The sequence below is a fragment of the Otolemur garnettii genome, unplaced genomic scaffold, assembly GCF_000181295.1.
Source record: "Otolemur garnettii isolate 467f Iridium unplaced genomic scaffold, OtoGar3 scaffold00018, whole genome shotgun sequence".
Classification (NCBI taxonomy): domain Eukaryota; kingdom Metazoa; phylum Chordata; class Mammalia; order Primates; family Galagidae; genus Otolemur; species Otolemur garnettii.
In genome coordinates, this window is record NW_003852413.1 from 8,325,374 (window position 1) to 8,349,087 (window position 23,714).

Genomic DNA, 23,714 nt, shown 5'->3' on the forward strand with positions numbered 1-23,714 from the left:
ACTCCATGGGAAAGCAGACAGTAAAATCACCATAATGTAAACAAGCATATGATAAATTTGCAGAAATATTTGCAAAATAAGACTGTCAAAGATGTAAGCAGCTTTAACATTTAAGGAAGTCCCTCAAATCCACTTGAAAAGACCAAGCCTTTGCCTCTCAACCCCCCAGGTAGGAAAATGGATAAAAGGGTTCAGAAAGCAATTCACAAGAGAAAAGATACAGCTGCCAATAACACATTTTAAAAAACTACACCCATTAGTAATCAAAAGGGATGCAAATTGTAAGCTTCAAGGTGGTGGGGGAGTGTGTGTTGTTTTCAAGTTCAGTAAAAGAAAATGTAGCCCTTGGTGTAGGGCAATATCCTATACTGGTGGGATATTGTCCCCCAGTATAGGACTATAACTTGGCATAACCTCTAAAGAACAAATTAACAATAAGAAAGTAATTTTACTCATTTATAAGAATGTATCCTCCGGAAATAGTTAAAGATAGGGGTCTGTTTCACTGAAAGGGTAGTTGTAGAGTTTCAAGCAAAGACTAAAACAATCTACCATTTATGGGTGGATAAGTGGATGTGAAAATTAAATATTAGGACTCAATTTAAAATAATGTAGCATAATTTGTTAACATGTAAATATTGTGGCCCAGATGTGAATGGTTGACTTTATTGCCCCATTGATAATGGAAAGTGCTGCTAGCGTAATAAGGGGGAAATGTTTAAATCAGTGTTGATAGAGGTCTCACGCAAGTCCTGTACATAATTGACTTTTTTGTTTGTTTGTTTCCGAGACCAAAGGCTCAATCCATTGCCCTGGGTACAATGCCGTGGTGTCATAGCTCACAGCAACTTCAAGCTCTTGGGCTGAAGTGATCCTCTTGCCTTAGCCTCCTGAGTAGCTGGGACTATGGGCACCTATTTTAGTAGAGATGAGGTGTAACTGACATTTTTAACAGCTACATTTTAAGAAATAAAAGGAAATAAGTGTATCAAGCATTTCATTTAGCCCACTATGTTCAAAATAAAGTATATTAACACGTTAATATCAGTATAAAACATAACAATAGTAATGAGGTTAATCTCATTAGTGTATTAAAAATACATTCTTTTTCATACTGAGTCTCTGAAATGCAGTGTGTGTTTTACACTCAGGCACTTCTGCATTAGGACTGACTACATTTCAAGTGCTCAGTGGCCACGTGAGGCGAGTGGCTGCCAGTGTCGGTGTAAGTCACTGAATAAGTCATAGGGAGGCATCGGAAAGTGGAAGGAGCTGAGAAGCTCTGGCACGGGTGGGACTTGCTTCCTCGTCCATTTCACCCTGTGAGCCAGCTGTGGTTGACTTACCATCCTCCCCAGCCTCCCTGCTTGCAGCTGTGGGGAACATGTAGCGAAATCTGGGACCTTGCCTCTTTCTCTTCCTCCCAGGGTGGGGCCACGAAAGCAGAAGACGCTTCTCTCTAGGAAATGGAACCTGCTCCAGTGTGGCTGGGCAGTGGCACCTTTGCGTCTACAAGCCCGAGCTGCGTGGGCCGCCAGGCAGTGAGGGTGGAGTGCACTTAGGGCCTGGAGGTTTCAGAGCGATGTTGGGTCGGGGTTCTAGTCTTCCCTGTCAGGAGCTGAAACGACCAAAGAAGGCAAGATAAGATTGGTGCAGAGCAGGCATAAAAATGCCTGAAGCAGGGCTCTGTGCTGTCCACTCCCAATTACGCCAGAGGAGCCCTGGCTTCTGCTTTAGAGTGATCCGTCTCCCCCACCCCCATACCTCCCAGGGGCAGAAGTGGGAACAGGGGCCTCATTGAGAGGACTCTCTTTTAAGGAGGCTTCACATACAGCCGTCCCTGGGGGCAGATCTCTGATGCGGGGGTGATTCCCTGAGTCTCAGTTCCAAGAGTCTTAGATAAATGGATCCCCCAGCCCCTCCTAGCCTATCTCTCCATTTGCATGGGCCTGGAGCACCTACTCGTAGGGGAAACTGAAGTTCCAAGGTCTGCCCACGGTGGGCTCAAACACCCGAACATGTGGACGCTGTGAGGATGTGGAGAAGAATCCACTCCATCGGAGCCTCCGTTTTCTTTGCTTGGAATTGGGGGCCTTACAGACAAGAATTGCAGATCAAAAAGGGGGAAATCATGGGACCTTCCTTTTAGGGTTGCTTTGAGGTTCAAGGACACAAGTTTACGTTGTCCCAAGCACAACATCTGGCCTGTGGCAGACATCCAGTGAGTGGGAACTGTGGGTAGCAGTGCTAATTCTGCGCACAGTCTGGGGGTTGGCCGGTGGCCGGGTGCGATCCTCCCCCACCCTCTCTGCCTTTCCCCTGCTCCCTCACACTGACCAGTCTCACCGAGCTGGGGCCACAGGTGGAGCAGGAGCAAAACCTGCACCTGCCCAGGATGTGTCTCCTCGGATCCCGCTGTCCCGTGGGAGGCTGGCCTTCAGCTCAGAGCATCAGTGTCACTGGAAAGAGGCCAGTCTCCGGTGGGGTGGGAGTGACTGTTGTCTCTCATCTGCTCAGTGGAGGCGGCTCCGGCGTCAGGAAGCAGCTGCTGGGGAGTGAGTTCTTATTTATTTATTATTGGAGGTGGGGGTTCTTACCTCCACATTTCCTTGGGCATCAGGTTGTTACAGACAACTTAGAATAAAATGCAGACCTACCGAACATGTCCTGCTCTGGGGGAACTTGGGAGGAGGAGGAGAAAGAAAAGAGACATTGAGTCACTGTTAAGACACAAGAGCGCGGTGGGGGGGGGGGGAAGGTGCGTGGATAGACACCCCTGGTTGGGGCCTTTACTGGGCTTCAGCTGCTGAGTCCCGAGAACTAGATAGCTTGGAAATTAATACCTTTCCTTCAACCTTTGATGCTTTGGGATTTTTCTTTTTTTTAATTAAAAGTGCATTACCACATTAAAGGCAACTTTTTTTTAAGAAGCAGCCTGTTTTCCTCTCCAGGCAAACAAAACTTTCTTTCTCTGCGTGCCCTTTGCATCTTTATTCACGAATGCCTGTGTGGTGGTATAACCGCTGTGTGTGAGCAACCGTATGGTTCTGCCCTCTTCCTGCCCCTCCACTCACTGCCGTTTGGTAAACAGCATTCCACGTGGCTGCGGGGGCTTCATTCCCGTCTTTGGTGACTGTGCTGAGTTAATGGCTCCCAGCTTTCCTAGACTGTCCTTTACCATTGGACGGGAGGTTGTTCCGAGTCTTTTGCTATTGTAAGTAAGGTTTCACCAAATATCTGTGTGACTTTTTCCCTCCTCTGAAATAGTTCTAATAGGGCTGGGTTTCTTCATGCGGAGGTTACTGAATCACACTAGTGTTTTTTCTTTGTTTGTTTTTGAGACAGTCTCACTATGTTGCCCTGGGTAGAGTGCTGCGGCGTCACAGTTCACAGCAACATCCAACTCTTGGGCTTAAGCAATTCTCCTGCCTCAGCCTCCCAAGTAGCTGGGAGTACAGGCACCTGCCACAATGACCGGCTACTTTTTGTTGCAGTTGTCATCGTTTAGCTGGCCCAGGCCGGGTTCGAACCCGCCAGCCTTGGTATATGTGGCTGGTGCTGTAACCACTGTGCTACAGGCCCCGAGCCTGAATCATACTCATTTTAAAGCCATTATCTGAAGACACTTCACCTTCGTTGCAGGTGCCCCAAGACCACCCCACCCTGGGATCACTTTGACAGAGAGCAGCTCTTGGGTCAGGGTTTTATAACTTTCTCCCTGCCTGGTGGCATCTAGTGTCAGTTGCTGGGTGAGAAGGAAGCTTTTTTCAACTTTTAATCTGGACAAGGTTGCAACAAACACCAGAAGGTCTGACCTGGTGCCTGGCAGTAAGTCAGATGTCTTGTTTAGATTGAGAGGCAAGCCCCTTGGGCCTTAGTACCACCTGGGCCACTGTTGAACTCTGTGACCCTGGTAAGCCACTTCTCCTTGCTTAACAGCCTCATCCAGGCCACTGGGTTAGATTATCTCCTGGGTGTCCATCTCTCAGTCTCAGTGGGAATCATGTGACATCGTGGGTGCTGTAGCTTAGTACCCTCAGGGATATGTCAAAAAATCCACTGACATGCGGTAAGGACACACCAGAACTAATACTCGTAGTGTTTTTTTATTGTTGGTGATGGTTTGTTTTTAAGACAGCCTCAAGCTGTCGCCCTGGCTAGAGTGCTGTGTCATCACAGCTCACAGCAACTCTAACTTCTGGGCTTAAGTGATTCTCTTGCCTCAGCCTCCCAAGTAGCTGGGACCACAGGCACCTGCCACAATGCCCGGCTATTTTTTGGTTGTAGTTGTCATTGTTTGGCAGGCCCAGGCTGGATTTGAACCTGCCAGCTCTGGTATATGTGGCTGATACCTTAGCTGCTTGAGCTACAAGTGCCAAGCCTTTGGTTGTTTTTTTTTTTTTAACTAGGAAAACTAAAAATGAATGTACAGATTGACACATATATAACCTGAAAAAATACATTTGCATACACATACCCATGTGTAAATTATATGCTCAGTATTTTCATGCAATGCCCCCACACTTTTGATCTTGCATTGCTATTTTGGTTAATGGAGCCCCGAAGTGGGAATTAAGTGCTGGCTTCAATCCATGACCTAGGGTAAGGCTCTTAATTTGGTCTTTCCATCTCTGGGAGTATGATCCCACCACACCCAGGTATTTTAAGGAGACATTTAATACAGACGTGTAAATGGTACAGGCATCATAATAGTGATGTTTGATGTTCCCATCCTGAGGAACATTTAAAAACAAGTATTATTAGTTGTGGTTACTCGACTCAGAATATTTTAAGACAGTGAGCCTTAACCTCACACTTGTGGAGACGTCACACTTTCTGTATGAGGCCTTCCTGGCAGGGGACGTGAAGGAGCTAAAAGACTCCCAGTAGTACTACAGATAGCCAGAAATCACGGCACAGTCCCTGTTGCAATTCCTCCAGGTATGTGTAACGACCTGTATGAAGCAGCCACAGTTCTCTCCCATTCACGTAGCTGCCCTCAGCCCTATCCTGCTGTTTGAGTAGAACATTCTTCTACCTTCCCTGTGCCTTCCCATCTTTGCAGCTCAAGGCTAGTGAGTATTCCAGAAAGCCTCAGATCTTTCTTCAGTGACAAACGCCAGGGTCCCTTAGATCTCAGTGATTAGTGGCCCATTGAGTTCCCTGCACAGCCTCAGACGTGTACGGCAGCATGCCTCCCTGCTTTGGCAGAGTTAGGTTCTGCCTTAGGGGTAGGATGTCAGCCCCTCCCCATGACAAAGGGCCCCTCGCCTGCCAGGTGGACAAGGAAAAGGTTGCCTGGGGCTGGGAGCAGCAACTCTGGCCCCTCAGCAACTCCTAGGGCTTCTGTATCCAAGATGCACCCTGATGTGTCCCCCTCTGTCCTCCTTGGCCACAGCTGCACCCTGGTCTCCCTCCTTTCTGACCTAAACTCTCACCACAGCCTCCTGACTGAATTCCTGCTCGCTGCCCTCTGTGCTACCAATGCAGGGAGCCTCCAACTGCACAGATTAGATTTTGCTTGCTCACACATGGCCGTCAGTTTCCTCATGCACACACAGTGACATCCAGACTCTTTACCTAGTCCTACCAGAAGAGCTCTGTGTGATCTGGCCCCGGCCATGCACGTTTCATTCTGTTCCTCAAGCGTAAGCTTGTTCGTACCTCTGGGTCTTTGCACGAGCCGCTCCCTCCGCCTGGACTGCCTTTGACGGGTGGTTCCTTCTCATCTTTTGGCTCAGCTCACTGTGAGGGCCTTCCCCAGACCCTCCTCCCCCAGACACACACCTGCTGGCATCACCCCGTTTCCCTTCCCCTCCTCACAGTCAGTAATACCAGATGCTGTTTTACTTAGAGGTTCACACCTCCATCCCCCACCCGTGCATGCTCATACTACACGTAATAACACAATGTGTTATTTTCACTGCTTTATCTCCAGGGCCTAGAGGCGTCTGTATTGGTGGGTCTGCAGAAAGTCATTGAAAGAATGAATGAATGATGAGCAAATGAACAAAGCCTCCTGTAGCCAGTCCAAGTCAGGACTAAAGTTGTTATGTGCCAAAAGGCCTCTTCTCTCCAGCCACATTGCCTAGAGCCAGTGTCACGTGGATGGTCAGAACAACCCGGCTAGGCTGATGGAGGGCACACTGCCCAGTGGAAGTGGCAGTGGGCATTGAGGGTTGTGTGCTCTGTATACCAGGGTTAGCCATGGGCAGGTGCAGAGAGAGACCAGCCTGGCTGCACTAGGGGAGCTCAGGCCTGGCCTCTGCCTGGACACTTAGAACAGGGTGTGTTGGTCCAGCCTGCCCTTTTGTCTCAGGCTCAGGGCTGCTAGGCTGGCTGACCTGCGAGGGCTGTGCTCTTTGTGCATCCTGCCAGGAAGGGGGGCGAGGGATCCAGGCAAGCTTTTCCAATTTAGTCCCAAGACTGGGGCTGAGCTATGGGCCTGGTAGGAGTAGACCCAGCCAGGGACTGGCCTTCTGGGGAGGGCTCACCGCTTCTGCCTTCAGGGCAGGGTCTGTGGTCAGCGGGCTGAGGGTAGAGGAATCTGGTCCTCCCAAGGCTCCAGAGAGAGCTGTGAGCTGTTTTTCTGCCCTGCTGGGAAAGTGGGATGTGGCTTCCGGGGTGGGGAGCGGGTGTCCCTCCCAGGGCAGGCTGTGGGGGAGTGGCTGCCCGTTGTTGGGCAGCTTGTTTCGGCCACTTCCCCACAGCTGAGTCATGGTGCCCAGCAACATGCCTCCAAAAGCCGTAGCTCCCTGTGGCACCGTCCCCTTCTGGGTTGGGCACTGTAGCCTCCCAAACTGCTACCCCCCACCCCCAGGAGTGGTCCCAGCCTCAGGCTGGAGCAAGGGCTGTCCTCGCTTGCTTACCTTGAAATTCCATGTTCTCTGTTGGAAGCTCCAGGTGACTCGATGTCACGCAGGCCAGTGAAACCAAGGACTTAACACAGCCCATTGGGTGAGCCCTCCCTGGCCCTCCAGCCTGCTGCTTGGCCTGTGTATTCTGAGTGCTGGGACCCCACTACTTCCTGGCTGGGGTGGTGACCCAAACAGGCAATGATATTGAGGCCCCAGCTGTCTCAGACCCTTACCTGCTGGATGTTGAAGGTGGCTTTTCACAAGCCAACCCCCCTGCCGCCCCCCTCAGGAGTGTGACCGCAGGAAGCAGACAGCACTGGGCAGACTGGGGCCTGCCCTTCTGTGGTGTGGGGCTGTGGGAAGACCCTGGGGCTTCTGGCCTAGGGTGGGTGTGCGTGAATGTGGCAGCACCTCGTGTGGATTTTAAGTTCCTCACTGTCTCCTCTGACCCACAAGGATGTGCTTGGAGGGGAGGGAGGATGTGCTGGGGGGCAGGGAGGACCCATGCCAGGATACCTGGTCCTTCTGGCGGCCACAGTGGCGTGCAGCACAGACAGCAGGGCCTGTGGTTTCTTTTCTCTTCTTTCTAATAAGCACTTAAGATCAGGAAACCACAGAGGGTGACGTGCTCCTCGGCCTGGGCATTCCTGCCGTTACGCTGAAACCCTCACGCAACTCTGGAGGTCCCTGTCATGTGTTCCCTCCCAATTCCAATGCCTCTTGCCTCCTCCCCACCTCCCTTTTTGCTGTTGTCTCACCTGGCAAGTCGCACCTGCTCTGTTCTCACCTATGTGTTCTCACTGTGGGTCGGTGGTTCTCAGCATGGGGCAGTTTTGCCTCCCAGGGAACGTTGGAAAGTTTCTTGAGACAATTCTGGTTGTCATGGCGGTGGGGCAGATGCTGCTGTCACCTGGTAGGCAGAGGCTAAGGATGCTGCTGAACCCCCTGTGGTGCACAGGACAACCCCCCCTTCCCCAGAAAAAAACCATGCAGCCCAAAGTACCAACAGTGTCAGCGCCTGCTCTAGGACTGCACCAGATCCCCCTTTCCTAGATTGCCCAGCCAGTCATGGGTAGGAGCACCCGTGGGGGACGCTAGTTAGCGGTGTGACCACCAGAGAGTCAGAGAAGGGCCTGGAGTGGGGTGGAAAGAGCACCCGGCCAGGAGATCGGGCCTCTCACCCAGCTCTGTCCTTCAGGGTCTAAATCAGGGCAAGCCACTTTGCGCCAAGGGAACTATTTCTCATCCATACAATGAAGGATGGGACCATCCTCTCACTGATGTCCTCACTACCTCTGCGATTTTAGGATTCTGTGCGTAGAGCCAGGGGCTGGGTTGCAGGCAGGTGGAAGACAAGGCCCTCCCGGTCCCCTCACTGCCTGCACTGGCAGCAGCAGGTGCCTGAGACTGAGAGTTCATTTGAAATCGTGCTTATTTTCCTTTGGTTCCCAATGTGACCGAGGAGGCAGACTCTACTTTTCTCTTAGCCCTAGAGAATTTTCCCCAAAGTTTGACCTGGAGGTCCAGGGCTGGCCCAGAAGGTCACATACCATATTCAGGGATCCACAAACTGTAGCCCATGGGGCAAATCCAGCCTATCATTTGTTTTTGTAATAAAGGTGGGGGGGTGGCTTATTTTGTTCTGTTTACTTTTACTGTTTATTATAAAGGATACAGCTCAGGAACAGTCAAGGGGGCAAGGTATAGGGTGGAGGCAGCCTGCCCCACCCTCCCAGCACCTTGGTGTGCTCACCAACCAAGAAGCTCTCTATAAATAAAGCTTTATTGGAGCACAGCCACGTCTATTTTTTGACAAGTTGCCTATGGCTACTTTGATGCAAAGAAGACCAAGTAGCTGTGACAAAGCTCCTACAGCCACTAAGCTAAGAATATTCATTCACTCGGGCCTTTGGCAAAAAGTGTCCACTCCTGGTCTGGCTATCCAGTGTCTAATTGTGTAGAGAATGGGGTAGGACAGGAGGGGTACCCCAGGGACAATTCTGGTTAGGGTTAGGGGAAGGTGACTTTCCTAAGGGCTTGGTGGGGAGGAGGGAGGGCTGACTGATGACTGATTATAGAGGTTTAGCTTGGAGCCTGCCAGGAGAGTCTTTGCCCTATTCTGTGTGGGAGGTCCACCCTGGCGCCTGGCTCCCCTGCCTGCCCCAGGGAAGTTTGTTTGCTGAATGATAAGCAATATGCCTGCCTGGGCATCAGGAGGGGGTCACTTGCTGGTGGGGGGAGCCATCAGACTAGGTAGCAGCTGCTTAGCAGGAGAATGAGAACGTGAGGGATGGATGACAGGACTCAGAGTAGTCAGGCAGGGAGCCCCGGAGCTGAGCTGTTGGCCAAGATGAGGAGAGAAGCGGAGGTGGTGAGGGATGCCCTGCTGGACCAGATTCATTGGTGAGCAGACCTGTCAGAATGCTCTGGAAGCTCACACTCCAGTGGGAAAATTACAGTCCAACCAGCAAGGAGCGGGGACATCCAGAGTGCCATGAGAGGGCAGGTGGCCAGGAGGACTCCCCCGGCTGAGGAAGGTTTCTTGAGAACTGAGCCCTAAAGGATGTTGGGCGTGTCCCTCGCAGAAGCTCAGGAGCTAGAGCTGAGCACAGAAGGACAGGAGGGGCAAGAGACAAGTTGGAGAGAAAGGCAGGGCCTGGTCACTGGTCAAGGGCCTTCCCTCGGTGGGCGTCCTCTGTGGATGGATCTTGTTCTAGCTAAGAGATGAAGGGTGGACTGGAGAGAGACAGCTGGGGAGACAGGGAGAACTGCTAGGCTGATGTTAGGGGCCAGGTGGGATGCTGTGGCCTCAAGTGGCCACTCACTGTCTGGGCAGTGGGAAAGTCTGAACTGAGGGTGCCCCTGGGGAGGGTTCTGCTGGCAGGACCAGGTTAGGAGGCAGGCACCTGGTGGCCTAGTCTGCCCTGACTTGTCTTCCTCCACTCTGCCCAGCTACATTTGGGACAAGTCCCTTAGGGGAGAAAGGGGCTGTTTTGGCCCCAACACTGAACTTAAGCTTGGCCCTTGTCAAGAGAGGCATAGATGGTGCCTCCAAGCCCCTCTGGGCTCCACTGCTGCTGGTCTTTGGATTTCTGGTTTATCACTCAGGAGCCTAAGTCACCTAGAGTCCAGCCTGTGCCTCCCTCTGCCCTAATGATTACAGCTGCTGGGCCACCCCAGTCTTGATCAGTCTTGATCTCCCTGAGAGTAGGGAAGGTAGATCTTCGGCAGAGAGCTTGGGGCACTGCAGTGGAGATGTCACAGGCAGGATCCACATTGACAGGACATCCAGCAAGGACTGAAAGGCCGGGGAGCTGGTTCTGTGGGTCCCAGCAGCCCCACCCCAATTCTGATTCAGAAGGAGAACTGTGCCACCCATGTACACAGAGGAGCTGGGCAGTGTCTGTCCTCACTGGGCTGGTCTTGTCCATTCCTTTCACTGTCTGAGGACTGTGACTCAGACTGAGATGTCCTTTAACTCCGTAGGGGTTGAGGTTAGACAGCTGGAAGAACTTACAGCATGTCTCCAGGCTGGCTGTTCATAGGAGCCAAGTCAGACCCAATTTCTCCCCTGGACTGCCTTCGGGATAACCGTGTACACCTGTCTATAGGTGTGGCGCTGTCTGCTGTAGCAGCATCCTGGTTTGCAGGGGTAGGGGAGGCATTGTCCCTTAGAAGAAAGATTAAACCTCTTTCAAGTTTCAGGAAAAGTCTGTCTATGCCAACAGGAATGCTAACCAGATTTGCAAAATCACTCCTCTGCTCTGAGAGCGTATAGGTGAAATAGGCAGGGTTATAAAACTGATTGCTGGCTCATGTCACATTATTTCACTTCAGTGGGAGAGCTGGGATTTAAAAGACAACTCCTTGGCAGATGGGTTTTTTTGCTGCGCATCCAGCCTGTGTTAACCCTTTGCTTCCTGTCCTCTGCCTGCAGCCCTATGATCTCCTCGTGACTTCCCCTCCACCCACTGGACTTGGACTTTAGATCTGAACCCAGACTCATCTGCTACCTGGGGGGACCCTCCTCCTCACCCCTCTGGCAAAATGCCGATCCTCAAGCAGCTGGTGTCCAGCTCAGTGCACTCCAAGCGCCGTTCCCGCGTGGACCTCACAGCCGAGATGATCAGCGCCCCACTGGGTGACTTCCGCCACACAATGCATGTAGGCCGGGCTGGAGACGCCTTTGGGGACACCTCCTTCCTCAATAGCAAGGCTGGCGAGCTGGACGGGGCATCCTTGGATGAACAGGCCTCCTCCTCGTCTTCCAAACGCAGCCTCCTGTCCCGGAAGTTCCGGGGCAGCAAGCGGTCACAGTCGGTGACGAGAGGGGATCGGGAGCAGAGGGACATGCTGGGGTCCCTGCGGGACTCGGCCATCTTCGTCAAAAATGCCATGTCCCTGCCCCAGCTCAATGAAAAGGAGGCTGTGGAGAAGGGCTCCAGCAAGCTACCCAAAAGCCTGTCATCCAGCCCCGTGAAGAAGGCTGCTGCCGAGGAGGGCGGCAATGAGGAGGCAGGTGTCCAGGAGGCCATGCCCCGGCGGAATGGGGCCACAGGCCCCCACTCCCCCGACCCACTTCTTGATGAGCAAGCCTTTGGGGACCTGACAGATCTGCCCATTGTGCCCAAGGCCAGCTATGGGCTGAAGCATGCAGAGTCCATCATGTCCTTCCACATCGACCTGGGGCCCTCCATGCTGGGTGATGTGCTCAGCATCATGGACAAGGAGGAGTGGGACCCCGCAGAGGAGGATGGCTGCTACCACGGCGACATGGACCCTGGCTCTGTCACCCAGGCTCCCCTTCCTGCCTCGGCAGCCCCTCCCATGGCGAGGCAGGAAGGCAAGGCCGGCCAGGACTTGCCCTACCGTGCTCTGGAGGATGAGGGGTGGGCAGCAGCCGCCCCGAGCCCTGGTTCAGCCCGCAGTGTGGGCAGCCACACCACTCGGGACAGCAGCTCCCTGTCCAGCTACACCTCCGGCATCCTGGAGGAACGCAGCCCTGCCTTCCGCGGCCAAGACAGGGCTCGAGCCGCTCTCACCAGGCAGCCAGACAAGGAATTCTCCTTCATGGATGAGGAGGAGGAAGAGGAGGAGATCCGAGTGTGAGGCCTGGGTCGCTCCAAGGATTGGCTGCATCTCCTCCCGGCCCCCACTCACTCTGACCTTTGACCTTGTAGTACAGGGGTAGCCAAGATCCTTGTGCATCAGGCCACAGACCCTGGACCTTGTGGATAAGGGAGGAAGGATAACGGCCAGATCTGAGGGCCCTCAGCGGACCCAGGGAACTTCATTCACCATGCACATCCTACCGTCCCTGAGGCTGTGTCCTTGAGGCAGGAGTCAGCTTTCCTCCCTGGGCCTCCCTTTTCTGCACCCCAGCCTCAGATGGATGCCACATGTCAACCTGAGTTCCCGCTATGTGCAACCCAGAGGCAGCCTTGGCTCCAGGGCTGGGAACACCTGACTGTCCTCTTCCCTACTGGTGTTTCTGCTGTGACCAGCGGTGATGGCTGATGGAGTGTGTGCAGCAGAAGGAAGGGGGTGGTCACACTGCCCAGCCCCTGCACCAGAAAGCGCGGGGCTCCTTGGAGCTGACCTGGACTGGGGGTGGGGGTGAGGGACACCCCAAATGTGTACACTAAACGCAGCCCCTTCCAGGGGAAGAGAACAGGACCAAAAAAAAGGAAGCCCCCAGGCTTCTTGGATTTTCAAGAAGGGCTCCTCCCAGGATGACACTAGGAACGGGACTGGGGCGCTCACTGCTCAGTCCCCAGGGGTTGGTTTGTTCTTTATTATGTTTAAATCCTTCTAGAGTAATGTCAGGATGGTGTTCATAGTTCTGTCCCCAGAAGGGGACTCAAAACCCTTTTAGAAAACCTTGATACAAAGTCTCCTGGAAATTCACAGTGACTATCAGAACAGTTAAATCTGGGGACATCCTTTGGCAAAGAAACCAGCTCAACAACATTAGCACCTCCCAACTTTATTCTTTATTTAGAATTATACGGAGGGTGTCTGTTTGGTTTCCTCCCTCCCCATGGCTATTAACAGCAGAAGGCCAGTGTAGAAAGTCCTGGAGAATGATTTCTTTGAAAAGACTATTTTACTCCTATGGGGGTGGGGGGAGCTGCTCCTGGCTGGCCCTGCCCTCCCCTCTCCTTCCCTGTACACCCTGAGTCCCGGCTACTTCCCCCTCTTTCTTGGGCCCCTCCCCCACTTCCAAGGCTAGGTCCCTGAGGGTAGGGTTGCCAAATTTAGCAAAAACAAAACCACCCAGAATGCTGCATTGAAATTTAAATAAAAGAACATTTTTTAGTATGAATATGCCCCATGCAATATTTGGAACAGATTTATATCAAAAAAATTATTTGTCATTTTCCTGAAATTCAAGTTTCACCCTGCATCCTGTAATTCTACCTGAGGGGATTGAGCCAAAAGAAGCTTGGGGATGGAGGGACTGCTGCTGACTGTTTTTCTGTCCTGCAAACAGGCTGACCCACCTCCCTGTATCCACGGTATCCAGGAGAGGGAGAGATGGAACTGATTAGGGCCCAGCTGGGGAGGGTCCCCCACAGGGCTCTGGCCTCCGATGTTCTGCCAGTCCCTGATTCCGAGACACTAACTTAGTCCCTAACTCAGTGCCCCCTTGGTGCTTCCGTTTGTAGTGGCTCAGTTCCCACGGTGGGGGAGGGCACGACCCCCACCAGCTGCCCTTGAAACCCATCCAGGTCAGTTACAGATTCTAAACTCTGTTTTTTTCATGATATTGTTTAAAAAGTGAGGAAACATTAAAAAAGCCCTATAGCATGCCTGGCGTCTCTGTCTGCTTTTGGGAAGGGTTATTTCAGGATGGGGTCCTGAGGCTGGCCCTGCCGGACCACAGGGGCCTGAGGCAGCCTCTCTGTGACTCTTGGGGCCCTGCCCTCCGGAACTGTTCTGCAGCCTCTGGGAAGGACAAGCCCTCGTGTGCTCCTCTGCCTCACATGTCCCAACTACCCACACTTGGAGGCCTTGGCACTTCGTCACTTACATGCCCTGTGCCTCATCCTCCATTGTAAAATGGGACTCTTCCCACCCTTACAGGGCGGGGCCGGGGGTACCCAGTTGTGATTAGGATGCAGGAGGCTGTGTTCTCCTAAGCCCCTAGATATGGACGTGTGTGGGAGCTGTCACCACCAGGATGGTGGCATGGCAGGCTCTGCACTTGGTTCTCGGGGAGGGGAAAGGATTGCCCTGTTCAGGCCTGCAGAATCAACTTACATGGGGCAAGTCATTGGTACAACCTTGAGGCTCAGCCAGAGTCTGGGTATCCCTATCTTCCAGATAAAGAAATGTGCTTAGAGGGGCCACAAGGCTGTCTTCTCCACAGACCAGTTAGTGTTAGGGTGGGGACATCATTCAAACCCCCAGCACTCCTGAGTGCCTCGGGAAATAAGACCAGGGAGTGACGACCCAGGGACCCCTCTGCCTCCATATCCCCCTCTGGGCGCCTCTGGGAAGGGAACACTGGCCCAGGCAGGGTTGGCTCACTGCTGGCTGAAGCTCTCACTTGCTTTCCAGAAAGCTGGGGAAATCTCAGGATCCCAGTGCCCTGGAGTTCCTGGTGAAAACCCTTCCCCTCTCCCCTGAGCATCTGCAGGAAATTCAGGCTCCCCACTCATTATGTCTCTGGGAAGCAGTTAGAGGAATAATTAAAATACACCCACCCAGGGCCTTGTGATGACTCCAAGGGAGGGAGTGGGAAGAGGGGGTAGAGATGGGAGCAGGGAGACAGGTCCCTGGGGGCTACAGTCTACTCTAGAGGCTGGGGAAAGAAAGGCAGTGTCTAGGTGAGGCCCGGGCAGATGAGTGGGGTGACAGTCTCCTCAGAGGGAAGCACTGCTGTCCTACACTGCCCAGCGAAGGACTCGAGGGTCCACAGAACTTCAGCACCCCAAGCCCCGAGGTCTGTTTCTCCACTATTGATAGAAAAGGGGCCGGCTTGACCCTCAGCTTCAAGGGTCGTACTTGCCAGTAGGGATTTCCAGGGCCCCAGGAGGTAGAGCACGGGCGAGCAGACAGAGCCCACCCAGCCACAGAGCTTCCCCGATCTGCCTGGTGGCCTTGGCCACTTACTTTCCCATTCTGAGTGACGTCACTTTCGCCATCTTTAAAGTTGTGTGCCAGTTCAGTTTTTAACTTTTACCAAGAAGCTTTCCTTGCAGCAAGGTCCTACCTTGAGCCTTCCTTTGGAACAAATTGAGCGGGTTTGGGGAGGGCCCTTCCATCTTCTCTCCCCCTTGGTCTCAGGTTCACCGAGAAACCCAGGGCCCCTGCAGGGCACTTCTTAAAAGTGTCTGTCGGGCTCTTTTGCCTCCAAAAACTCAAAGCAGGGGCCAGGAACAACTACTGGGTAATAATTTAGTAATTTTATTAATAATTCAGATCTCAGCCAACATTTCCCAGAATATGATGGGACCCAGAGTCCTCTGGCCCAATAATGAGTTGGCACCAGCCCCACTGCCTGCTCAGGCCAGACCCAGCTGCCCTCAAGGCATCTCCATCTGCATCCCCCACCGCTTATGACTGCCACTTCCCGGGTACTGGGCTTTCATTTAATTCTTACAGCAACTCTGTCACACTATTCCTAGCACCCTATTTGACAGAGGAAGCAGCTAGAAGCCCAGCCATCCCCCACCCCAGGGATATTAAAAGGAGGAGCTGGCACAGGGACCCAGGCATGTGCTCCAAAGCCCTTCTCCACAACCACTAGGCTCTCTGACCTGGTTATTTACACTGTGGGACCCAGAATGACAAGGTCGGGCCAGTTGCCTAGCTAAGCCAACAGCACAAAGGGTCAGTGGCTGCCTGGCTGGGCGGGATATGCCCACCTCACATGGGGCTGTGTCCACAAGGGACAGGTGTGCTGCTTGCTGTCAGGTGGGGCCTCAGCAGCTCAAGGTCCCGTCACCAACACCTGCCGACACATGAAGTCCAAAATGCTGGCCCGCCCTGCCCTGCTCAGGGTCACTCTGGCTGGCCTCTGTCTTTGCTGGGCAGGAGCAGGGCTCTGGGTTGGGCCCCTCACCTCTGAAGCCCACATGCCATTCACCTCCAACCCCAGAGTCACACGCACCACCCCCTCCTCTCCAGTAACACTGTATCACATTCCCAGAAGAAAGTAGACAAAAGGAACAGAGGTTGTGAGAGCATAGGACGGCAGCAGGGGGTTCTTAGGGTCCTCAAATATTAGGATCTGGCCCCCTTCTCCCCCTCATTTTATTTATTTTTATTTATTTGGGACAGTCTCATTATGTCACTCTCAGTAGAGTGGCATCACAACTCACAGCAACCTCCAACTGTTGGGCTTAAGCAATTCTCTTGCCTCAGCCCCAAGTCGCTGGGACTGCAGGCGCCCATCACAACACCCAGCTACTCCCCCTCATTTTAGAGACAAGCCATTGTCCCAAGTCCCCTGAGTGGAGTGGTGCAGAGGTTATGAAATTCACTGGGCTGGCTTTGGCTTTGTGGCCTGGCAGGTGAGGGACAGGTGGAGGGGTGAACCTGCTTGCAGAGCTGGGAGTATTGTATTTGTAGAGGTAGCTGGAAAATGCTAGAATTCAGGGCCAGATGGAAGGGTTGTCCTTTTCAGGTGTGTGTGGCACTCCCCAGCTCTCTCTGACTCACCTAGACCTGGCACGATGACAGCCTCCCAAAGTGCCCCACTCCCTACACACCTGGGCAGGTGCCCTTCCTGGCACACCCCTTACCTATAGTGTTAACACGCTCATAATTTTTCTTGGGCCCCTGGAGGCCCTGATTTAAGATGCAAGAAAGGAAAATAAGGAATACAAATGGGAGCGCTTATCTCTCTACTTCCCCTTCGCAATCTCCTGGGGCCCCGTGGCTTCCTGCCAACAGACAGATGGGAGACTGGAAAGAACATTTTGGGGGAGGGAAGGGCGTTTGCAGGCAGATGGATGCTGGCAGTTTTGCCTCTAGAACCTGTTGCTCTAACCTACTGAGCTGTTGATCTCTAAGAGGGGGGCTCCCAGGAGGGCTGCGGAGCCAAGGGGAGCTGCCTTCCCCGGCAGGAGTCCAACCTTAAAAATGACACTTGGCATGTTAGAAAGTACGCATCAAGGCCACAGGGCTCTGCTGAAATTTGTGTTCTTTTTATGGCCTGCTTGGTTCCAAAAAGGACTGGAGGCAGCTTACAAAACTACATAAACACAATAGTATAAAAATAGATCAGAGAGAAAACAACACTGGGACAAACAGTACAATGAACCAAGAGGGTAGTACACAGAAGTTTTCTCTGGATGGATGGGCCTCCACCATTTTCAAAGGTGGGCTGCAGATGGGACTCTGAGCTTCCTACCAGTCAGAGCAAAGAGGGAAATCTGCCTGTTTAGAGACTCACAAAGGTTAAAACCAACTCAGGGCAGCTCAGCCTTTTCCGACACTGAAGTCTGAGAGGAATTCTTGCAGGACCTTTGAAGGAGTGAGGAATGATGTCATAGGTAACACCTTTAATAGTAGTCTCAGGACAGACCACAACGGTCTGAATGTTCACGTCCTCTCAAAATTCTTGTTTTGAAATCCTAACCCCCAAGACGATAGTATGAGCAGGTGGGGAGTTCAGGAGGTGACTAGGTCATGAGGGTGGAGCCCCCCTTTTTACAAGAATTACTTCCCTTATAAAAGAGACCCCGGAGAGTTATCTTGTTCCATGTGAGGACACAGTGTGAAGATGACACCTATGAGCCGGGAGGCAGGACCTCACCAGAACCCAAATTTGTTGGCACCTTGACCTTGGGCGTCTCAGCCTCCAAACTGTGAGAAAGACACTTCTGTTGTTTATGGTATTTTGTCAGAGTAACCTAAGCAGCCAAGGGCACAGATACAGTCGCACAAATCCCAACAGGCTGCTTTCCACAGACATGTGCAAGGCGGTGCCAAGACACAGATCAATAAGACCCAGTCCTGATGCGATCCGAGTCATTCATCCAAGAGCAACGGTTTAGACTCTCCCAGAGAAGGGCTTCCCAGCCTCAGCACTATCAACCTTTGGGGCTGGATCTTCTTAGCTATTGGGAACCAACCTGGGCGCTGTGGGTTGTTGGCAGACCTGACCTCCGCCCCCTGGCTGCCAGAGCACCCCCTCAAGTTGTGACAGTAAAAAATGCCCCCAGACATTGCCAAATATCCCATTGGGGACAGAAAAGCATTGCTCTTAGAGAAGGGATGAAACACTTTTTTCTTAAAAAAGAAAAAAAAAGGATACATGAAGATAGATAAAAATGTTTTCAGGTCACATGTTTTTTATTCAAAGCAAAAAAAAAAAAAAAAAGATGGAGTTCCTTGGGGAAAATGTATGTATTTCTGCTTGATTGAGAAAATTAGCCGGTACAGTGTTTCTATGTGAGTACAAGTGAGAAGTGGCCATATGGGGGGGGCTTGAGGAAGGTATTAAGAAGGCGGCCTGGGCGTTAAGGGCTGATCTTTGCATACCGAGCGCAGCAAGAGGACTGTTTCCTGGCTGACTGGGAGGAGGCTGCTGCCTCCCCTGGTTGACTATAGAGAGCGTGAGGCTATATTCTTTAAAAGCAGAAGTAATAGTGGCGATTCACTTATTCGGCAGTTATTTGTGGAGCAACTTCTATGTGCCAAGCATTCCGGGAAGTGCTGGAAGATACAACAGTGGACAAAGCAGACATGGTCCCAGGAGGACAGACATTGTGACTTTCGCAGGCCCCTTCCTCTATAAAAATTGTTAATATTGGGCGGTGCCTGTGGCTCAGTCAGTAGGGCAGCAGCCCCATATACTGAGGGTGGCAGGTTCAAACCAAGCCCCCTGCAACAACAATAACAGAAAAATAAGTGGGTGTTGTGGCGGGCACCTGTAGTCCCAGCTACTCGGGAGGCTGAGGCAAGAGAATTGCCTAAGCCCAGGAGTTGGAGGTTGCTGTGAGCTGTGACACCACAGCACTCTACTGAGGGTGACAAAATGAGACTGTCTCTAAAAAAGAAAATTGTTAAAATTATATTTATGACTCTGTTGATATAAAGATGAATGTACGTTAAAATAACACCCCTTTTAAGTAGTATTATTACAGAAATAAATATGAAATAAAGAAATTGATGGAGAAACATGAAAAGACAAAAACCTCACCATTTCAGGCCAGGCTCGTGTCTATCATCTGGGAGGCCAAAGCAGGAGGATCTCTTAAGTTCAGGAGTTCAAGACCAGCCTGAGTAAGAATGAGACCCTATCTCTACTAAAATTAGAAAAAATTATCCAGGTGTTATGCCAGCCACCTGTAGTCCCAGCTACATGGGAGGCCAAGGTGGGAGGATCACTTGACCTGGGAGTTTGAGGTTGCTATGAGCTGGGATGATGCCACAGCACTCTAGGCTGGGTAGCAGAGTGAGTCTCTGTCAAGAAACAAAACAAAACCCCTTTATCATTTCGATCCATTTGAGTGTCTAATCCTTTGGCACCATCAGTCCCTTCTGTAGAATTTTCTTTTCTTTTGTTAGAAAGAGGGGTGTTTTTTGTGCCGGAACTTTTTTTTTTTTAACCTATGGGTTCACAGATTTTCTCCTAATTTTAAAAGAAATTAAAACATTTGTGTGGGCCCCTGAAAGTACTGAGGGCCCCGGCCCTGTGCCCACCTGGTGGTGAAGTCGCTGCCCAGGTCCTGTCTGGAGGGCTCGACTGGGAGGGACTGGGAGCAGACACCCCCTAAGGAGGAAGATGAGGAGGGACACTGCAGGCATGTGCTGCCAATTTGAAGGGAACACCCAGCTGGGGCCTGGGCTGGAGAATCACCCGGGGCCTCACTTTGGACACAGTGATGGGGGCTCCCTGAGGAAGTGGCATCCAAGCCAGACCCAGAGGATGAGAAGGAGGAGAAGGCACTGCCATGGGAAGGGCAGAGAGAAGCATCTGGGGGATCAGGGTTGCCCCAGCTTTGGGCGCCAGCATCCAGGAGTTAGCGACATTCCTGACAGGGGAGCACTGAGGGGGCACCAATCTGGGGAGAGTTAGAGTTTGGCCTCGAATGTGTGAAAGCCGTTTCCAGAGGAAATGGAGGGCAGACAGCTGCTGTGGGGCGGGCACTGAAGACTGAGTGTTTGGGACCCCACAAAATGCACATATGAAGGCCCATCCCCAATGCGATGGCCTCAGGAGTTGTGGGAGTTGGGGTCCTTGGGAGGTAATTAGGTTTAGATGAGGTCATGAGGGTGGAGAGGGTCAGTAAGAAGAGACCAGAACGCTGCTGTCTCCCCCCATGCACCCCCACTGCCTTGTGAGGACGCAGGGAGTGTGCAGCTCTCTGCAGGCCAGGAAGGGAGCCCTTCCCAGGAACTAAATCCACAGCACCTGGATCTCGGACTTCCCAGAACTGACAGGAAGAAATGTCTGTTGTTTAAACCACTGTCTAGGCTCGGCACCTGTAGCACAGTGGTTACGGTGCCAGCCACATGCACCCAGGCTGGTGTTTGAACAACTGTAACCACAACAACAAAAAAATAGCCGGGCGTTGTGGCAGACACCTGTAACCCCAGCTTCTTGGGAGGCTGAGGCAAGAAAATCACTTAAGCCCAAAAGTTTGAGGTTGCTGTGAGCTGTGACGCCATGGCACTCTACCGAGGGTGACATAGTGAGGCTGTCTCAAAAAAAAAAAAAAATATATATATATATATAATAAAATAAAAAATAAACCACTGTCTATAGTATTTTGCTATAGCAGCCCAAGGATGGGGGGCAGCTAGTACTTGTCTAGAGAAAACACATCTAGATGTGAGAGTCATCTGCAGAGAGGTGGAATTCAAGGCCCTGCCAAAGCGGGGAGTGAAGGCAGGTCTGAGCTGATCAATGCCTGAATGAAAGGCAGGTCAGGATGGGGGAACTTTGTCCCCTGTGACCTGCTGAGTCTCCCTGCAGCCCCTCTGGGGTTGGATGGTTTATCCAAGCTGGAGGGCGCGGGGCTGCCCTCGACCTCTTCCTACTCCTGCTGCCCACGCCCACTGGGCTTTGTACCCAAAGGGAGCACAATCGACTCCTTGTCAATAATTGGAGCCTAGGGGGATTTTCCATCTGTACTCTGTCTGTCTGCCTTGTGACCCAAGAATTATTTAGAGAAAACAGACCGGAGGGCAGTCTGTGGTAATGAAAATGGAGTTTTTCTTCCAGATCTAATTGACCCAAAGACAGATCAAACTTGTGACCTTGGGCCCACAGTCCATCTAAGTGAGGACCCCAGGCTATAGCTGAGGGAATTAATCCAAGTCTGTGTCCACAGTCAGCAGCCAGGTCCTCGTTCTATAGAAATCCGAGTCACGGCACCAAAAATGAAAAAAAATAAATAAATAAAAAAGAAATCTCCCCCTTCCTGCACGTGGGGTGGTAGGCCAGCCACACAAGCATCCTCTGGGGAACACAAGACTGTCTATGAGGTGTGGGAATAAATGTCAGAATTTCGTTAATATTTACAGTTTATCTTAACCTCCTACAACTTTCTATTTTACAAAGTACAGGATACATTATGGCTGGGGGAAGAATAGCTCCTTCCCGGGGGATGCTTTCCAGCAGTGTCCAAATTCTGGGCTGCTAAATGCTCTTCTTTCTTGCCCTCTCTGGAGAGCGGCCCCAGGACTTTGCAGCTGAGGGCTCTTTCTAAAATGCCAATCTGACTCGATGTTGTAAGGTCGGCTCCTTCATTGACTCCCCAAGGCCTCAGCTTTGAGGTTCTGCCCAAGTCCAGGTCCCTTGAGCCCTTGGGCCAGTCTCAACAACGAGCTGGACAAGTCTGGTCCCAAGAACCAGGAGTGGTTTCCCGAATGCACCGAGCACCTGCTGCTGAAAGTCTCATTCCCTGCTGCCTGGACAAGACTCCTCCCCCACCCCCCCCACCCCCCCATCCCCCGCTCCCGGCCTCAGCAAACGCCTGTTTCCCACATGGCAGGGCTTCGCTGCCCCTAATACAGTGACACTCCTCTCTGTATTAGTTCCCTTGTTGTTGCAGTAACAAATCCCCACAGATGTGGTAGCTGGAAACAGTTCCTCTCAGAAGGCCAAATGGCTTCTTCCAAGCTGAAGTCAAAGTGTCCGCAGGGCTAAATTCCTTCCGCAAGTTCTAGGCAGGAGGTTCATGTCCAGGCCTCGGTCTTTTAATCTGCAAAATGGGTTGAGCAACTGTAGGGTGACCAGACGTCCTGCTTTTGGCGGGACAGTCCTGCTTTTTAACAATTTGTCTTGCAGTGTTTTAAAAGTCCCAATTTTTGGAAAGAATGCACAAACAGGTGGGAGAGGCTCGGTGCCTGTGGCTCAAGCGGCTAAGGCTCCAGCCACATATACCTGAGCTGGCGGGTTCGAATCCAGCCCGGGCTCACCAAACAACAATGACAACTGCAACCAAAAAATAGCTGGGCGTTGTGGCGGGCACCTGTGGTCCCAGCTACTTGGGAGGCTGAGGCAGGAGACTCGCTTGAGCCCAGGAGTTGGAGGTTGTTGTGAGCTGTGATGCCATAGTACTCTACCCCAGGTGACAGCTTGAGGCTCTGTCTCAAAAAAAAAAAAAAAAAACAGGTGGGAGAAAAGGAAGAGAATATACAGTTTTTGGCTGCCATGTGGCTATTTAGCCAGAATATGAGTTTTATATTATTTTTGTTAATTTTATAATGTTAAACTGTAATAATAACAAATAATTGTTGAGAAGCGATTATCAAGAACTGGTTATCAAATTTCGCATTGTCGTCAGGCCCTGCCCTGCCCCATCTCCTGTCCCGCCCCTGCCCCACCCCCTGGCCATGTTGTCCTGCTTTTCAAATGTTAAAATCTGGTCACCCTAAGCAACTGTGAAGGTTGCACTGCCCTAAGCAACTGGGAAGGTTGCACTGAGGCCTAGGGGAGGCCTTGGATGAGAAGTATGGGGTACTTTATTAGTCCTGTTCCTGTTCCAAGCCCCAGGGGGAAACAGACACCCTTTTCTGGGTATAGACCCGAAGACTGTCTGGCTCCCAGAAACCAGGCTCCTGTGCAATTACAGGGCAGGACTATCTGGGCCGCTGCACTAACCTGCCCTGCACTTCAAGTGGCTATTGTGAGACCAAAAGCTGTCCTCTCCAAGTGGCATCTCTGGGGCACAAAGAATGGTGGAGAGGGCAGGACACACTGGCTCATTGTCCCCGGGGCTGAGACGCAGCAGCTGTGTGTGACAAGGACCCCTCCTTTTTCTCCACCCACTCCCAGCGCTGCAGCCCGGTAGGCTGGAAGGAGCCTGGCCTTGGAGTCATGTACACCTGAGCTATGGCCTTTTGGAAGCCCTTGAGCTGTTCATTTGCCCAGATATCACTGCTGGACCTTCCAGCAGATCCCACTGAAGAAACCTGGAGCCCCTGCCCCCCAAGGCCCATTTTGTCAGGGGCCCTTCAGAACAATGAACTTGAAGATGGGGTGGTACTGTGGACCTAGAGGCAGGACACCTGGGTCCTTGAGCATCAAGCCATACACATCCCCAATGTCTTACCTGGAGCAGGTGTTTGTGTGTCTGTGTGTGCATGTGTGTGTGTGCCAGCAGACGTGGGAGGTGGGATACAGTGTGCAGAATCTGGGCTCAGAGAGGTGATTACAGGTAGGTGACTGACAAAGTCAGAATTTGAACCCTGGTCTGCCTGATGCCACTGTTCACACCCTTTCCACAAATGCAGAGTGCCGGATGGGGAGTGAGGCAGCGGCCCAGGATAAAATGGAGGCGGGCATGGCCGCACTCTGCCCAGCAAAGCGCTGGCTGTCATTGATGCAAGGCCAGGGGATGGCATGATGACCTGGCCAGGCCCTGCAGCCAGAGAATTCCAAAGGCCCCC

The 23,714-nt window shown here is 52.1% G+C and overlaps 1 protein-coding gene across 4 annotated transcripts in view; it reads left to right on the top strand.

The window, feature by feature from the left end:
- CDC42EP4 (CDC42 effector protein 4) overlaps positions 1 to 13,669 on the top strand; it is a 22,318-nt gene extending 8,649 nt beyond the window's left edge. For 3 of the 4 annotated variants that reach the window (XM_003786163.3, XM_023511128.1, XM_023511127.1), the window contains exon 2: positions 10,795 to 13,669. In XM_003786163.3, coding sequence (XP_003786211.1) covers positions 10,905 to 11,966 — 1,062 coding nt within the window. In that variant the 5' untranslated portion in view covers positions 10,795 to 10,904 and the 3' untranslated portion in view covers positions 11,967 to 13,669. Of the gene's footprint in view, positions 1 to 2,540; positions 2,556 to 10,794 lie in introns of those variants that run through there. The other variant, XM_023511129.1, reaches the window with a different exon arrangement.
- Positions 13,670 to 23,714: the final 10,045 nt, after the last annotated feature.